This window comes from Euleptes europaea, chromosome 8 (assembly GCF_029931775.1).
Source record: "Euleptes europaea isolate rEulEur1 chromosome 8, rEulEur1.hap1, whole genome shotgun sequence".
Taxonomy (NCBI): domain Eukaryota; kingdom Metazoa; phylum Chordata; class Lepidosauria; order Squamata; family Sphaerodactylidae; genus Euleptes; species Euleptes europaea.
The window spans coordinates 57652194-57669329 of NC_079319.1; the positions used below are offsets into that span (position 1 = coordinate 57652194).

Sequence of the window (17136 nt, forward strand, 5' to 3'; positions counted from 1 at the left end):
GATGCCAACTCTGTCCCCACATCAACTTTCACTACTCAATAACCTAAGCACACTAGCCATATGATCTCCGGTTCATTCACTTGTTCACCTTCCAATGTTACATGTGCCACCAAATGTCAGCAATGCCCTTTCACTCTTTACATTAGACACACAGGTCAGTCCCTGCACAAAAGAATAAATGGGCACAAATCTGACATTAAAAACCACAATGCTCAAAAGCCAGTGGGAGAACCTTTTAATCTTTCAGGTCATTCCACTGCTGCCCTAACAGTGGCAGTCCTCAAACAAAGAAACCTCAAAGGGAAATTACAGCATGAGACTGCTGAACTTGAGTTCATTCACAAGTTCAGAACAATGACCCCCCCCCCGGGGGGCTGAATAGGGACATAGGATTCTTATCTCATTACAGATGCTAATTTTCTGCCCCCAAACATTCCCCCTCTGCTCTAATCAAGCTGCTTAAAATATGCATTGTAGCTTTGCATCCTTTACAAACATTATTTACAACACCCCTTTCACTTTCTGACTGAGATGTAAAGACTAAGAGATTTCAGTTACTACTGGTGCATTACTCTTATATTGAATCCATAACATATTTTATTGACCAAATGGGAAAATTAAACAGAAAAATTTAACAGAGTTACCGTGAAATATAATTTGCTACATTTTGTATGCAACGGGCTAAAGGAAAATGTTGGCAAATGCTATAACACAGTACTGGAATTAATTCAGTCATCGTTGACCATGTAATTAAATTTTGACAATCCAACTATTTGAGAACTGCTTGATATAAATTAAAATTTAAAGTTGCAACAAATTAAAACCTATTAATAGAAATCAAGACACATAAGTTATTAGAAACAGCAGCAATCCAAAAATATTTTCTCCGTACTCCCAAAATAGAATTCATTATGTTATTTTGCATTAAGTAAATGCTGTGGGTAAAAAACAGACCAAAATGACCCTGCTATTCAGAAAACTTTGTTACTTAGCTTCATGCTAGTGAACGATTTGAATTTTTAAACATTTCTTGCAATAATTTTTTTTGATTATATCTCAAGATCTACAGCTGGATCTTATTACATGTGATTTCATACTCTTTTAGATTTTGCTTAAGTATCTTATTCCAAAACCTCAGAAGGAGCTCTCCACCCACTTTTTTTAAAAGGAGACGGTGACCCTGTTGTGGGCAAAGAAGTGAACATGCAGACTGTTTCTCCACTAAAATGAAGGAGAAGGTAGGAGAGGTCCAAATGCACTCAGAGGCCATAATCCTATGTGCATTTACTAGGAAGTAAATCTCATGGAACAAAAGGGCAATTACTTCTGAGCAAACATGCAAATGTTTAAGCTGTGTAATTGCTGTAGTAAGTAGTAGTAATTGCTGTAGTACAGAAGGAGTACTACCATCATCGTCATCCTCATCATCTTCAGGAGCCTTTTGAACTGCTTGCCCATCTGAGGATTCCTGGTTCATGCTCATCATCCTCTCTTTGCCCTTTTTATACTTTTGTTGCCTGGCTTTGATACGATCCATTCTGTTAAAGGAGATTTTACACTTGTCAGTCATCCGTGTGGATCACAAGGTTCATGTAATTCTTTCACGAGCAAAATCCTTTCATGGCATTCTTAACACATTATTCAATTATTCTTTCTCTTCCCCTCACTCGTTTTTTTTTTTTAATGTGGTCATCAAAATAAACTATTAAGAGAAGCTATACACTGTTGTATGCCCTTTGGAGAATAATTCTGGTGTATAAAATCACACTTGTATTTCTAGTTCTTCAGGCTGATATAAAAAATACTATTGATTATGACAAGCCAGAAGAAGTAGGATGTGCTTCCCTAAATGATAAAAAGGTCTAAATTAGCTTTTAAAACAACAACAAAAGTATTCTGTCAAAAACATTGTTTCTAGTTCTGATTAAGGTGTTTGGAAGCCTCTGGCTAAGGCAAAGAAACCGAAGAAGGGGTCTAGGTAAGGTTTGAGTTATGAGAGACGGGCTGCAGCATCCTGCATAGCTCACTATTCTTCTATGTGGCTACTAATTCATGTTGGAGGTATGCAACTGGATATTGCTGACCAAACAAAATGCCCAGTATTTCTGTGACTGGATTAACAATATCTGATAGCATGAAAGGCACTCCTGATACTTAAGAGTTGCCAGGTTGCTCAGATTGGCAAGAAAATTGCCAGCCAATCCATTGCCCGGCTTGGAAGTGGGGATCGCTTGTGCGGGTGGCCGCACCGACACGATCGTGTCACTTCCAGTTTACACCCGGAAGCACCGCATCGCAACAGGCCTTTTACCACTCAAACTCGCCATGGAAGTGAAGTTACAGCAATCCTGGAGAAGGGTCCAGTTCTTTTGGCAGAAACTCCTTTGTAACGGACCACTCATGGATAGGGGATAAAAGTCTTCCTTGTTTTCATCCTTCCTTTCAACCCTAAGTCAGCTGTGGACACACATTATGCTTTCAAGGGCCTCGGCAACTTAATGAGCATGTCAAGACATCTCTAAGAAGTCACACAAATGCACAAACCTCAAATACTTTTTGATAAGGCTAATAATTTGTTTTTCATTTGTTAGGTTATACCCCCATCCAGCACAGGTAAAAAAAACCCTAATCTCTAGAGGAAATGGCCAGCTGACGGATGGAAGAAAGGAAAGCAGGCATACTGTCTTTTCAGTTGATCCATCGATTTCTTCTCTTCCTCAATTCTTGCTTTTACAGCCTTCACAATTGTGGCCTGGAAAAGTTCAGCGCCTCTGGAAAAAAAATCACCCCATAAGCTGAAGTAAAAGCAGTACAACACAAACTCATACGCATAATAAGAAAACAAAGGCCAATGTGCGCACCATATATTGCACCAGCAGTAATGGCAAGCTGTAGAACAGGATAGCACTGTAACATTGTACCTTTAAACAGCATTTATCTGCTTTATCATAGGATGAAAAATAGGAGGAAAAATATTTAAAATCATTAGCTATTTTTAGCACTAGAAACAAATGCTGAACAAAATAAAAAAAGAGTCAAGCTATTTCAGTATTTGAGATATTGAATTATAACTATTTATCAATATAAGAAGAAATTTCAAGAACATGGGCCAAATTCTGTATTCCTGATCCAGCCTTTTAAGCCATGTCTTATCGCCTAGGTAACTGAAATTCCCTCAGAACCCATCACCTGATCTATGACATAAATAAGAACTTAACCACTCATGATCATTTGGACAACATTCTGAAGATTAAGGCCCTTTCTTAAGTTTCTTTGGCTATAGGGTTTCTGCTTCCAGATGATAATTTCCCACATCATTCAAACATCATTTGAACCATGGAGACCATATGGTAGAAGTGATTACTCTGTTGTTTCCCATACTAGCCTTATGAGAACTGATAAGTATCTAAATTAAAGCTGCAAATCATACAGCTCATTGATAGCTGATGTAGAAAAGGGCCACGGCTCTGCGATAGAGCATATGGTTTGCATGCTGAAAATTCCAGTTCTAATCTCTGCCATCTCTATTAAAGGATCTCAGGTTGCTAGTACTGCAGATGAGAGAGAGTGGCTGCCCCTCAGAGTTGAAAATACTGAGCTAGATGGGCCAATGATATGGTATAAGGTGGCTTTATACATTCCGTGCCACCAGAATGTTCTTGCCTAATTACTGTTGTTTCTGAACAGTCAAACCACGCTTCCTTAGGATGCCAGAAAATTTGAGCTATCCCTTCCGGCTTTCATTCACATCCAGATTGCACACACCAGCCCCTTGGAATTCCACCAGAAGTTCTCTAGTGCTTTGGAATGCATTATTGTGTATTTTTAGCATGGACCAAAGGAGCCTGTTCATATGAAGTCTGTCTGCATTTCTTTGTTGGAGAAGAGTTGTTGCCTTGTGACAGAGGCACCTCAAAAACTTCATTGTCGGATGGGCATGGGCATGGGAGTGGGAGAAGGTGTTTACTGGTGCACCGGTGCCACAGAACTGGCTTTAGTCGCAGACCAATGAAAAGCTGATGAACTTAAATATTTTAGTGAGAATGTGATACATCTAGTATAAATGGTGTGGTGTTCAAGGGCCTCCATGCTCCTGCCTTCAGCAGCTTCCTTATCCATCATGCCTTTTTCTGTCCTGCTTTGGCTTGCAGATCCTCAGAACTGGAGAGAACTGGAAAGAGAACCACCTCCTCTCCAGCCACCTTTTCATTGGTCTGCTTCGAAGCCTCTTCTGAAGCTAGTGCTGAAGGCTGCAGGTGCTCAGTCAGTTCCCTTGAAGTCTTATGAGAACTGGCAGTCTCACAGACTTCAGGGGAAACTTCGGCTGCCCCTGAAGCCTCTTTCCCCCTCTCATTGCTCTGGCCAGGCTAAACTGCCAGCAGCTGTTGGCAGTGATTGAAATGGGGCCTTAAAAGGCCCATAATGCATTACTGCTGTTGCTCATTCCGCCTCGCTGCTGTTTTCCTGGCTATTGGGGGTGGTTGAGCAGGTCCTTAAAGGCCCCATACCATGTTACTGCTGTTGCGACATTATTCCTTGCTGCCACTATCCTGGTAGGCTTCCTGTTTGCTGGAACCATGGGTTCCCAAGTGAACATCCTGTGAATCCTGGATAAGTCTGGGGGTGGCTCTGGCAATGGGGGTGGACCTGCTCCAGGACACCTGGTTTTCTTAACATTGCTTTGCTGAAGTAGGAGTACTGTTCAGAAACATTACAACCATCTTTTGCCAAGATGGTGATTTTCCTGAATAACAGGTATGTTTTTGAAAACTGTGATTAAATTCCAGTTGTTCAATTATATGGAATAACAGGTTAAAGCTCATACATCATGTACGTAAAAAAAAAAAACTCAGTTGGTTATACAACTTGTCAGTTGCATCGATTTAAGTAGCAGTTGCATCGATTTAAGTAGCAATTTAACTACTACACTTTACCTGGATGCCAGAATCTGTGAAGCTTTAATATCTGCAACTACATGAAGGAAGTAGTAACTCATGAAGACTCTTCTTTGAAGCATCAGGAAGGCAAAGCAAATACTGTCCCAGATAATTCCTGCTTCCCCACTAGGCAATTTACAGTTTATTGTATCAGCAGCTGACAAGAGTGAAAAAAAATCCCCCCATCATGTGAGAATCACATTGTGTATAAAATAAAATTTAGAGCAAAACGTTTAAGTTCAAATCCATCACCATACTACGTAAGAAAAATCAGTGGCAATATTTGATTTGAAAAACAAGTACATACACTAGCTATATTTTGTAGCTTTATTTGAATTGACAACATTTTTATAGAAACACAGGATAGGTCTTCACATGAAGCTAGAAGGGGTGAGTTCTCACTGGAGTCTGGAGAAGGGGTAGTTTAGAATGAGGGACTGATGAAGACCACCCCATAGGCTTTGAAATGTGACCCCAGCTGAAAGTCAAGTTGAAGCTCCTTCTGAGTTTCACATTTTGCAAAAACTTTAATATAGTTTTGTAAGAGAACTCTGTTGCAGGACATATGTCAGAAAACCTCCAGGAGACCATCCAACATGAAGTTAGACATAGGATATCAAGAGTGAGATGCAAACTATTTTGCATGCGTACTATTGTTAAGGGTTTTAATAATACTTTAAAATCTCATAAATGTATCAAATGGTGCAAGTTTGCCCACTAAGATATACATAATGAGTTTCTTAAAGCAGTAAAATGAAGATGTCACAGATCTGTGAAGAGGTGGCTAGTAAATTCCCTAAATAAACAGATACATGTAATAATAAAGTAAAGGAATTAGGTAGTACTTACGAATATCATAACCTTTAATTGTACAAGACAGGCTAAATGCCTGGATTACCCAGCAACTGTTCCTCATTAATGACCGAACATAACCACATGCTCCTATCTAGAAAAAATAATAGAAAAAGATATATTTAAATATTTCATGTATAGAAATACTAGAAATGCATTACAATTAAATTGTATGATTATTAGCTTTAGTCCACTACTAGGTGCTATTACTAAATGGTTTGGATTTAAAAAAAATTATTCATTTATTTAATTTAGGACAGTTCATCTTGCCTTTCCTTCAAGCTGCTCAGGTGGCCTATGCAGTTCCTCCATTTTATCTTCACAATGACACTGTGAAGTAGGTTATCCAACAAACTGTAAGCTGCTCTCTATACTGTGTTTAAAAGCTGTTTTACAATTTATTTTATTATTGAAGTTTAAGAAGTGTGTCTCGTTAGGGAGACCATCAGCTTTTGCTGGGCAGACTAGGCCCTGCTATACAGAAAGAAAAAGAAAACAAAATAAAGGAGGAGGAACAAATATGGTGAAGAAAGGAGATCAGGGACTATAAGAGGAACAGAAGAATAAAACCTGGTGTTAAGAGGGACAAAAGAATAAACCCTGGTGTTAAGAACCCTGCTTTGTATTGTCTCCTTGCCTGCATTAAACTACAAAACTCCGCTTGTGGAATAGATTTTCCTTACTCTCCTTTCTTGCTGCAGCCCCTTGTACCCTCTAAAAAGATGTACTTAAGTTTTGGAAAACCCTTAAGAACAGTAGAGGACGCAGCACAGAAGCAGCTCAAGATAGAAAAGGTTGAAGGTAAAATCTTCAGCTGATGAGTTGCATTAGGAACATTGTCCCTATTAGTCAGTAAAAGCCAGTGAAGAACGTCTGATTTCTAACTTCAAAGTCTGTTGAAGACGTTAGTTATTTTAGAAAGGTTTTTCCATTCTTCCAATAAGAACTATTTAGAGCTCATAAGAAGAGCCAACTGACTACAGCGTCAATTGAGGGTGTTAAGATCTCATATATTTAACCGTTTTTCTCTAGATTAATTCCGCCATCAAACAGCTGTAAAAATTCTTCAGTTATCTATTACACAAATCATCTGAAGATGAGGGTTCTCTCTGAAGCAGGGAGATTATTGGACATTTGTTATAATATCTATGTACAAAATTACTGTATTTGAATATGTACATTTTATAACCATATAACACTTGGGAATAAAAAAGCCCCAGATACTTACAGATAATATGTTTTTCATTGTAATCACAAACACGTTGTATGCTATCAGCCAGTCCCAGTAACGAAGAATGCTTCTGATTGGTTTGAGTAACAGATCTCCTCCGAACAGCAGGAAATAGAAACAGGCCACCAAGTAGCCCATACAAAATATGCTGATCCGAGTGGTTCCCGTTATAAAGATGATAGTGAGGACAAACCAGAAGAGATAACTGAATGTTATCACTTTACACATATCTAGATAAGAACTGTAATAAAACAAAAGGGGAGAAAAAGATATAAGTTCCATTTTAATTCAGTTCATAGATGTTTTGATATAACAGATGTTCTTGACAGCTATTTTAAAAGCTGTATCTGGTAAACACTATGTGTTACTGGCTGATCATGGCAACACTGCATAGAATCTATCATTGTAATGAACTAATTGCTCACTGTTTCTAATTTGCAGTCTAATTTGCAGTAACAGAACAAAACAAAATTATACAGTTTCCTAAGAGGATCACATGGTCTAATTTTTGAAGCATTTGATGGTTCAGAGATTTGATCACAGGATCACTTGTCCTGCAGATTTCTACCACTGGTTTCATTCTCTTGTGATTATCATGTACACTATATTATCTTACTTGTATATCTGTAAAGTTAAAATGTAAAATTGGTATTAAGGATAAACTAAACACATGCTTAGGAAGATGTGTAGCCTTTGCAAATATACAAGACCAAGCCCTTACCGGCAATGGATAAAGTCAGGGACAGGATTGTGTTGGCTAAAAGATGCCGCATCAAGGTTCATACAAATCTCTACATTGTCTCCAGCCATGATACGTACGGCAGCCTTGTTCTCATCTTCAAACGTTTGCCTTTGTAAGGATGCACACAGCAGCAACATAAAATCATCTATGGCAGGACAAAGGTGTTAGATAAAATGTCAACCACTAACTTGGGTTAGCTGTAGAAACATTACATTTTAGTGGAGATAATCTACAACATGCATTTATTTTACTTTTTGTAATGTACAATCCGCTTTACTTCCCATATAGAATGGTATACATTAAGCCACAAAATGATTAATACAAACATCTTAAAACTAATAAGGAATTAAACTAGTTAAAATAGAACGCCACCACATATACATACATTGTATGTTAGCAGAAGTACCAAACTCCTATAAGCCACCTGCTTTGAAAGTACAACAGAAACCTGGTATATAATTGCTTCAAATGAATAGATAATTCAATGAGGAAGAATAGATCTCTGTGAAGATTTCACAGCTGCAGGCTCTGCAAGCAAAAGGGCTTTTTGCCACAAGCACTGCAGAATATTAGTACCCTAATGGATAGTACATAGTGTTGCCAACCTCCAGGTAGAATCTGGAGATCTCCAACTAATACAGTTGATCTCCAGACAACCAAGATCAGTTCCCCTGGAGAAAGTGGCTGCTTTGAAGGGTGGACACTATATCCTGCTGGGATCCCTTCCCTCCCCAAACCCCACCCTCCCCAGGCTCTACCCCCACCCAAATCTCCAGGTATTTCCCAACCTAGAGTTGGCAACCCTAATAGTACCTGAAGTGGGGCTTCCTTCAAAATCCTTAACATATGGGAAAGGTATTCCCTCAGATCTCAGGTTTTATAATTTTCCCCATGAGATTTCCATATCTGTCTCTCACAGCAAAAGAAATTTTATATTTTCTACTGATGGTCATTGTTAACTATTTGAATCATGTTTTTTCATGGTAAAAACAAACAAACAAGTGAAGCAATGCGTCTCAAATCTGCCAACTTACTGAACATCTGAAACAAGCAGGGACCTGCAAGGAGGGGGCAGGTCATAGTGAAGGAAAGAAAAGGACCTTTCTTGGTCCACCACTACTGCTTGAGATCTCCCTCCATTGCACTGAAAAGGGTGTGCAGTCTTAGCTGACTTACTGTCTCTCCCACAGAGAGTCCAAGGCCAAGATAATTTCCTTTCCTCCCTTAGATGTGCTGACAATCACTGCTAAGAGGTCAAGGGTTACAGTCAGCCATGCATACTCAACCAGTCATCTCCTCCAAACACACATTATGGAGTGAAGCTCCTGTGAGGGGTTCATTTGCCTGGCTGCACCCTAAGCCAAAACGAAGCCCTTGATAATTGGCTCAGAAGAAACAGTCAGCTGAGTACAACTTATGAGTTTTGAGGGAATCCTGGCTCTTAATTCCTCTCTTGCAGGCAAATGACTAAATTCAGGAATATGATATGGTTGTCATCTAAACATGCCAATATACTTTAGAACAATAATTTTAAAAATGCACTACGAAGAATGATAAGGGTTTAAGACTGCATAGGTATTCACTGAAATACTTACAGGCAAGAAAGACCGGGCTTGGTCGGTGAATAAAATCTGGAAAATATAACCACTTGATGATATTATTATTGAAGTTGGAATTAGGATTCCTCCATGGATAATCTAGGAAAGCAAGCAAGAAAAATTACAGTGTTTCATTACATTAATTTTATCCTCCTTCTGCATATTTGCCAATTGTCTAACGTTTCATGTAAAAGCAAAAGGTAATCACAATTAGTAGAAGACAAGTAGTGCTCTTACCTTTACATGAAGCAGGTGGAATGCCAATGCAAATAAAATACTGAAATGCCATAATGCATGCCAGAAAACAACAGTATTTTGGCCAGATCTCTGCAATGGCTTTTCTTCTGCGTCGATATAACACAATAACTAATGAGAGGCCATGAATCATGGCATAGAAATCCATTCGTTGACCAATTACATTTATTGATAAGAGGAAACAGGTCTGTGACAACAAGAAAAACGTATAGAAGTTACATCCATCTGGAGGGATGATATCTATGTTACTCAGCTGTCATTCTTGGAAAATCCATAAAGCTGAGTGAAACATTTTGCATACAAACATGCAGCAAACTGGGGGTCCACAAAAAATCTTAGGAGGAATAAATTTGGAAATTCCATCCCATCCCCTCTGCAAACATTCTCTAAGCTCTCAGTGCCTTGAGGTAGCTAATTTCTATTTTCCCCACACTGTACTCATTCTATCCTTTTGGAGCACTTTTGGTCTTTATCAGGTCATTTTCAAGTGTTTTTCCACTCAATTTTGGTTAACTTACAAAGGCATGTTTTCTGCATGGCCAGGGATTCCCCCAAAGCAGGTAGAAATCTCTAACACAGTGCCTGTGAGTGGTTCCACTGTGTGGCTGTCATCATCCACACAGGGACCAGCCAGTTTACTATTAGACATAGTGATAGTGCTCTAAGGTCGCGTATGCATGGGAGTTTTACCTGAGGTTCGTTGCTCGCTGGACCCGCACTTTCCTGTTGGGAATCTATGCACCAGCAGTCGCCAAGCTCAAATCAAGTCCCCACCCATTTAAATGCTGCCTGGTAATTGGCCTACTTTGTAGAGCTTACTGTGAGAGGAAAAACCCCTCCCAAAAACCCAATTGCTACATAAAAAAGCATTTTAAGAACACAAAACAAAAAACGGAGCAATCTGAAAGGGGGGGGGGAGAAATCCGAGCCTTGGTTTTAAAAAGCCTTTCTTCTGCTCAATAGGAAGCATTTGAGTCCCCGCCTCTTTACATGCTGCTTTGTAATTGGCTGTGAGCTCAGGGAAGAAGGAAGATTCAGGTTAACAGAGGGAAGGGAAGTCTAGGCATTTGTGAGGGCTGGCAGCAAGGTCATCTCTAATGGACAGAAAACTCATGAATAACTCTAAGAAACAACTGAGACAGACCAGGGGGCGAATGTGAGTGAAAGTATCCATGCATAAACAACCTACAATTTTTCTCATCCAATGTCATGCTTTGTTTACTCTTCTATCAATAAGGACTACTTTGACATAAGAAAATATTCCTCCTTGCTGGTGCAACCAGAAAAGGTAATAAGGTTGCTGTCAGAGGTCCAGCGACTATATTCTAGACATAGTTTGTTATGATAAATTTGATCAATCTAATGGAAGACTCAGGAAACAAAGAGGATTGCTGCTCTGCTGAGGCTCACATGGAAGCCATGTTCTCCATACAAACTACAGCAGAATTATTTGACAGGTTACAAAACTTAACCTATCATTAACTAGAAAGCCACCGTGATTCAAGTGTCAAAGCAGGATCTGGAAAACTCAAGTTTGAATCCCCACTCTGCCATGGATGCTCGCTATGTGATCTTGAGCTAGTCGCACACTCTTAGCCTAATCTACCTCACAGGATTGTTGTGAGGATAAAATACAGGACAGGAGAATAATGTAAGCTGCTTTGGGTCCCTGTTGGGGAGAAAAGGAGGGGTATAAATAAGTAAGTAAATAAATACATTAAAAAAACTATGGCAGGAATAACTCTACATGCCCAGAACTGCAGTCCTGGATTTGAGCCCTTGTCTTTAGAGGAGCCAAGAGAAAAATGGAATCTTTCATAACAAAATTAGAAAATTGGTTCTTGTAGGTTATCCGGGCTGTGTGACCGTGGTCTTGGTATTTTCTTTCCTGACGTTTCGCCAGCAGCTGTGGCAGGCATCTTCAGAGGAGTAACATTGAAGGACAGTGTCGACACTGAGAGACACTATCCTTCAGTGTTACTCCTCTGAAGATGCCTGCCACAGCTGCTGGCGAAACGTCAGGAAAGAAAATACCAAGACCACGGTCACACAGCCCTGATAACCTACAAGAACCAATGAACTCTGACCGTGAAAGCCTTCGACAAAATTAGAAAAACTGGAGAAATTAAAAATTAGGTAAAAGTGTTAAGGAAAAAATCTACATGAAATTTTAAAACGGAAAAACAAAATTAGCAGGGAAGAAAGAATTGTGCTCTCCTACTCCTGTGATAACATTGCCATTTGCAAGTAAAGAAATAGCTGTCCATAAATCCAAGATCAAAGGAATTACTGCTTTAATCATGATGGCACTGAAGTTACCTCCAAACCAAACTTGTAGAAGAAGTAGTTGACGAAGTACTTAAGACAGCTAATTATCCCATCATCCAAATGTAATCTGGTAATATCATGAAAAATTGTTTTGGTATCAGGTGCAGTGAGATTGTTTCGGCATCTATAGTATTCCTGATGTCGGTAGATGGTAACTTCAAAGGCCAGAATTGCCAGCATCAGCAGATTATTCTATAAGAGAAATTGAATCAAATAAGACACACAGAGAATTAATGAATTGTACCAAAGTCAAGCATGCTACAATTTACAATCTGCTGCTAAATATCCTAGTCTACTGTATTGTATTATAAAAATCAAATTACTTGTCTCATGACACACTGTAAATTAAGCATAAGGAAATGGTCTTCAAACTAGGGTTAAAGTCCATTTATTTTGCTATTTCCTCATCATTAAAAAAAAGCACTAGACAGACATTTAAATGTTCAAGGGAAAGCTTTCATGTTGCCCACTGCATGCATTTAAAAACACCTTCTATTACTATTGGATTACCTTGTTCTGTTTGCATTGTGCCAATAGAAACAAGGCAGTTTACCCTGAGGGGCATTTCAGTTTTTGATTTTAGCCCTGGAGCATATAAAACCAGTGTTCCCCTGATCATGTGCAGAATGAATTTCCCTCTAGAATGTGCTTGGCCAGCATAAATATATAAGGGAGAGTAGCTTTCAGTGCGCCATCATGTAGCTGTGCATCTGTCTGAAAACCTGGCCTGGAGAAGAATAATTGTGGCTGCAATTGCCTTTCTCTCACTACTCACCGCTAATTGCTCCCTATGATGCACTACAGCAGGAAAATGCTGGGTTTGTTTTAGGGTGCATTCTCCTTCATGCATAGCATTGGTGGAACTGAGCTTCATGTGAAAGGAGTCTGATCTCAGCCCACACACCACAGAATCTTCTGCAATGTTCAGAGGTTCTAGGCAGATGTACAGAGGTTTGTGGACCAGTTGATTGAACAAAAGCTTTCCCGAAGGTACAAAGCTTTACAATGGTTGCTTTATACCCATACAGAATACACTGCAGTGTATTTTTCATAACCACAGCTGTGAGGCCATTCCCCTGTTGGTGACACCCTCTGTCCCTCAGCCATCATTTAACAACTTGGCTCTATTTTGCCACTATACATTCTCACATAAGCATCGCATAAGCAACTCAATATGCAACAATGAAGTACATACAACTTGTTCAAGCTATATGCTCTCAAAAGCAGTTGCACGTCAATTACAGAAAAAGGAAAGTATAGCAGGTTATAGTCCCGTGTTGGCGAACCTATGGCACGCGTGCCACTTCCGGCACGCGTAGCCCTCTTTGCCGGCACGCGGGGGTGAGCTCCAAAAGGCCTCCCGGGTCATCTGTGCCCCTCCCTCTTTCAGCTGAGCTCCCCCCCACCATGCGTGCATTGGCGCGTCAGTTTCCTGCCTCGCACACACGCGGCTGGCTTCTTCCTCTTCCCCTCTCTTGCCCCGCAACAGCTGACAGGCGGCGGGGAGGCCAGCAGCAATGAGGCTGGGCCTCCTCCTCCAGGCTCCAGCAGCAGCTCCTCCTCGCCGCCTTCCTCCTCCTCGTCCCCCTCAGGCGGCTCCCAAAAGTCCAGCTCCAGGCTGCCGCCGCCATTGTCCTCCTCCTCAGGTGCATCTCCCCCTGCCGTTTTCGCCCGCCGCCTCCTCCTTCTAAGGGCACTCGCGGAGGGCCAGGCGGCCCCTCAACAGCCGCGCGTCCTGCCGTCTCCCGCTGTCCTCCCCCTCTCCCCCGCTCGCGTTCGTCCCTGACTCCTGCGGTAAGCTTGTGGGGTAGCCGGAGCCACCCTCGAGTCCTCCGGCTCGGGCATGGCTGCGTGGCCTCTGCCTTCTCCCTCCCCGCCCCCTAAGGTCGCCCGCAGGCTGGTGGGATCACGAGTGTTGGCGCGCTCGCCCTCGCTCTCGCCGCCCCCTCCTCCCCTGCCCCCGACAGCCAGCTGGGAGGTGCCCGATGCCGCTGCGCCAGGGCTGCTGCGCCTGATGGCCAGCTGGGAGGCACCCGATGCTGCCGCGCCGGGGCCCAACGTCTCCGCCGTCCTGCGCCGACGCCTCGCCGCCTCCCCAGAGCTGCCAGTAAGGGGGGGAGAACTTTGGGTGTGTGCCCTGGAACAAGTCCTGGGTGGGTCTTGAGGCCCAACCCAGGACCCTTCCTTCCTTCCACCCTTCCTCCCTTTCATCCTTTCTTCCCCAGTTCCTTCCTTCTCTTTCCTTTCCCAGTCCCTTCCTTCCTTCCTTCCTTCCTTCCTTCCTTCCTTCCTTCCTTCCTTTCTTTCTTTCTTTGTCCCTCCCCCTTTCTTTCTTCCTTCCTTCCCCAGTTCCTTCATTCTCTTTCCTTTCCCAGTTCCTTCCTTTCTCCCTCCCCCTTCCCTTCCTCTACTAGGGCTGCCAATCTCCAGGTGGTGGCTGGAGACCTGGCAACCCTAGCAATAATGTCCAGTGGCTGAGCAGAGGACGAGTCCTAGAGAGATGCATGCCAAATACAAACAATTTTTTATTGAAAGGATAAAGTTTGCATCATTGAAAGCTCTGTTATTGTGTTTTTCTTTTAACGCAAAATATGTGAATGTATGAGTTGTTTTTTCTAAACTAAAGCCTCAGTATTCAGGTTAAATTTCCATATTGGCACTTGGCGATAAATAAGTGGGTTTTGGGTTGAAGTTTGGGCACTCGGTCTCTAAAAGGTTCGCCATCACTGTTATAGTCTGTAGCAGCCGTGTGGAAGTTTCTGTTCTTTGGCTGACTTGAGGAATCAGCACTGAAAGATATGCAGACGGCAGCGCTGAGACAGCTTGGAGAAAACCCAAATCGCGCCGCTAGCTTATCGCAGCTGTTTCACACACCCACAAGGGGTTAATGCTTCATCAGTTCGTCTTCAACTAAAATAAAATTAACTACAGTTTACAAAAGTACAATTGTATAAACATTCCATTACAGAAACAAAAAGAGAGATAACTCACCCATAAACTGAACAATATAGTTAAGCAGGGGCACTTCTAGCATGCCCTCAGAAAAGCATGCAATGACACCAATTAAGTTAACTGTAAGCCCAGCTGTGTTAATATACAATAGGACTCACAGTAACAAAGGAACTAGGTGTTAAAGGCACATCTCAGAAATATGAAGAGAAATCTCCAGCAATGGCTAATATTTTTATGATTTATTAAGAGCAGACATATATTTACAATAATAATCCCTTTTTGAAGCATATTTTTTCCTTTAAAAGGTACATAGATGATTTGTTTTTTATTACGAGTGAAGAACAGGCATCTCATGACTTTCATGCTTGGCTCAATAGTAGGGAGGACTCTATTACATTTTCCATCAGTTTAAACAAGAATAGCATCCCTTTTTTAGACACTGTAGTTATGAGAAGCCATGAGTCAGAGGCGACTTGACGGCACTTAACACACACAACACACACAGTTATGAGAACATCTAACAATTCTTTGGTGGTAAAATTGTACAGAAAACTCATTGACAAGAATGCACTTCTGCATTATGGATCCCATCACTCCAAAAAACTTCCACACCGCAAGCGACAGACTGCTACAGACTATAACCTGCTATACATTCCTTTTTCTGTAATTGAAGTGCAACTGCTTTTGAGAGCATATAGCTTTAACAAGTTGTATGTACTTCACTGTTGCATACTGAGTTGCTTATGCGATGCTTATGTGAGAATGCATAGTGGCAAAATAGAGCCAAGTTGTTAAATGAGGTATCACGTTGTTGTTTTCTTGTGACTTTGTTCAACATGAAGGTATATTGTTTTTTTCTACCCTCAGCCATCATGGCTTGACACCAGGCCTCAAAATAGGGAATGGGAGGTGAAATCCCTTTTTTTTCCATTCTGAGGCCTGGGGAAGCATGGTGGCCGACTCCCACATGACAGTGGATGGATGGGCTTCGGGGCTGGCTGGGGGGAGCACCACACTTGCCTTCCATGCTGTGCTTTTTTTGCAGCCATCTCCCGCTTTTTGGGACACTATTTATGCAATGTAAGAGTGCTTTTTACTTAATGATCCCTGCCGATCACTGATCATTTAACATGCTGACATCACATTTGAGTATGTGGTTATGTCAGCAATGACAAACAGCCTGGCCTTTATTTAGAGTGAGGGCATTGGGGAAGGGAAGACAGGGACACATCTGCATTGCAGGGCAACTTGGCTAATTCTTCCTTTTTTGCACGATTGGTTTCATTGTCCAACAGTGCATGACAAGATTTTCATCCCAATCCACCTCTAGTCACATGTAGCTATGTATGACAAACTGGAGCAGAAGGTGGATGAATGTCCAAATGAAGATATCACCCATCTGCACAGCATCGCTCTCTATGAGATGAACCTTGAAATGTGCGTGTGAGAGTGCGTGTTCATCCTGCCACAACCAATCAACTACATATAACAGGCTTAGTATGATGGACTATCAGCCAGTTTGCCTCAGAACCATCCCTACTTGGCAAACCATCGATTTTTTTTTAAAAAAACTATTCACAGCTGGTGAAGGAAGGTCAATTTTGCAGAAGTTCACAAAAGGTGCCCCTGTTTCTGTTCAGCAATAGTTATTATCATATATATGATCATATTTTATGCATTTGATTTAACAAAAAATGCCCCCTTCCTGCCCTCATAAGGTCTCCAAGAAGGCTACCAAATTAATACGTAATAAAATCTTATCTTAAAAGCCATTAAAACCAACAAACACATCATTATAACAGTTAAAACCAGAGCTAAAATAAATACAAAACATAGAAGTGATAATTAAAGCATTAGGAGAGGGAGGGAGAATCACTGAGGCAATGCCAAATGAAACAGAAAAATCTTCACCTGCTGGTGTAAGATGGCAACAGAAGGGGACAGAAAAGTCTCCCTGGGGAGAGAGTTCCAAAATTTTGGTGACACAACCAAGAAGGCCTGGATTGCCACCTGCCTAACCTCAGAAAGCAAGAGCACCTGAAGCAGGTAGGTTCTTAAGGGAGTAGGCAGCCCTTCAGGTATGTGGGTCCCAAACTACATGTGCCGTCAAGTTGCAGTCAACTTATGGTGACCCCAAGAAGGGGCTTTCAAAGCAAGTGAGAAACAGAGGTGGTTTGACATTTCCTTCCTCTGTAGAGACATCCTTGGAGGGCTCCCTTCAAAGTAATGACCCTGCTTAGC

The 17136-nt window shown here is 41.4% G+C and overlaps 1 protein-coding gene across 1 annotated transcript in view; it reads right to left on the bottom strand.

The window, feature by feature from the left end:
• Positions 1 to 17136, bottom strand: part of PIEZO2 (piezo type mechanosensitive ion channel component 2) — a 309479-nt gene that overhangs the window by 54562 nt on the left and 237781 nt on the right. The window contains exons 22-30 of the mRNA XM_056854258.1: positions 11935 to 12135; positions 9598 to 9802; positions 9358 to 9459; positions 7742 to 7907; positions 7018 to 7261; positions 5787 to 5883; positions 4935 to 5094; positions 2682 to 2771; positions 1408 to 1538 (exon numbers count right to left, since the gene is read on the bottom strand). Of these exons, the coding sequence (XP_056710236.1) occupies positions 1408 to 1538; positions 2682 to 2771; positions 4935 to 5094; positions 5787 to 5883; positions 7018 to 7261; positions 7742 to 7907; positions 9358 to 9459; positions 9598 to 9802; positions 11935 to 12135 (1396 nt within the window). The remainder of the gene's footprint in view (positions 1 to 1407; positions 1539 to 2681; positions 2772 to 4934; positions 5095 to 5786; positions 5884 to 7017; positions 7262 to 7741; positions 7908 to 9357; positions 9460 to 9597; positions 9803 to 11934; positions 12136 to 17136) is intronic.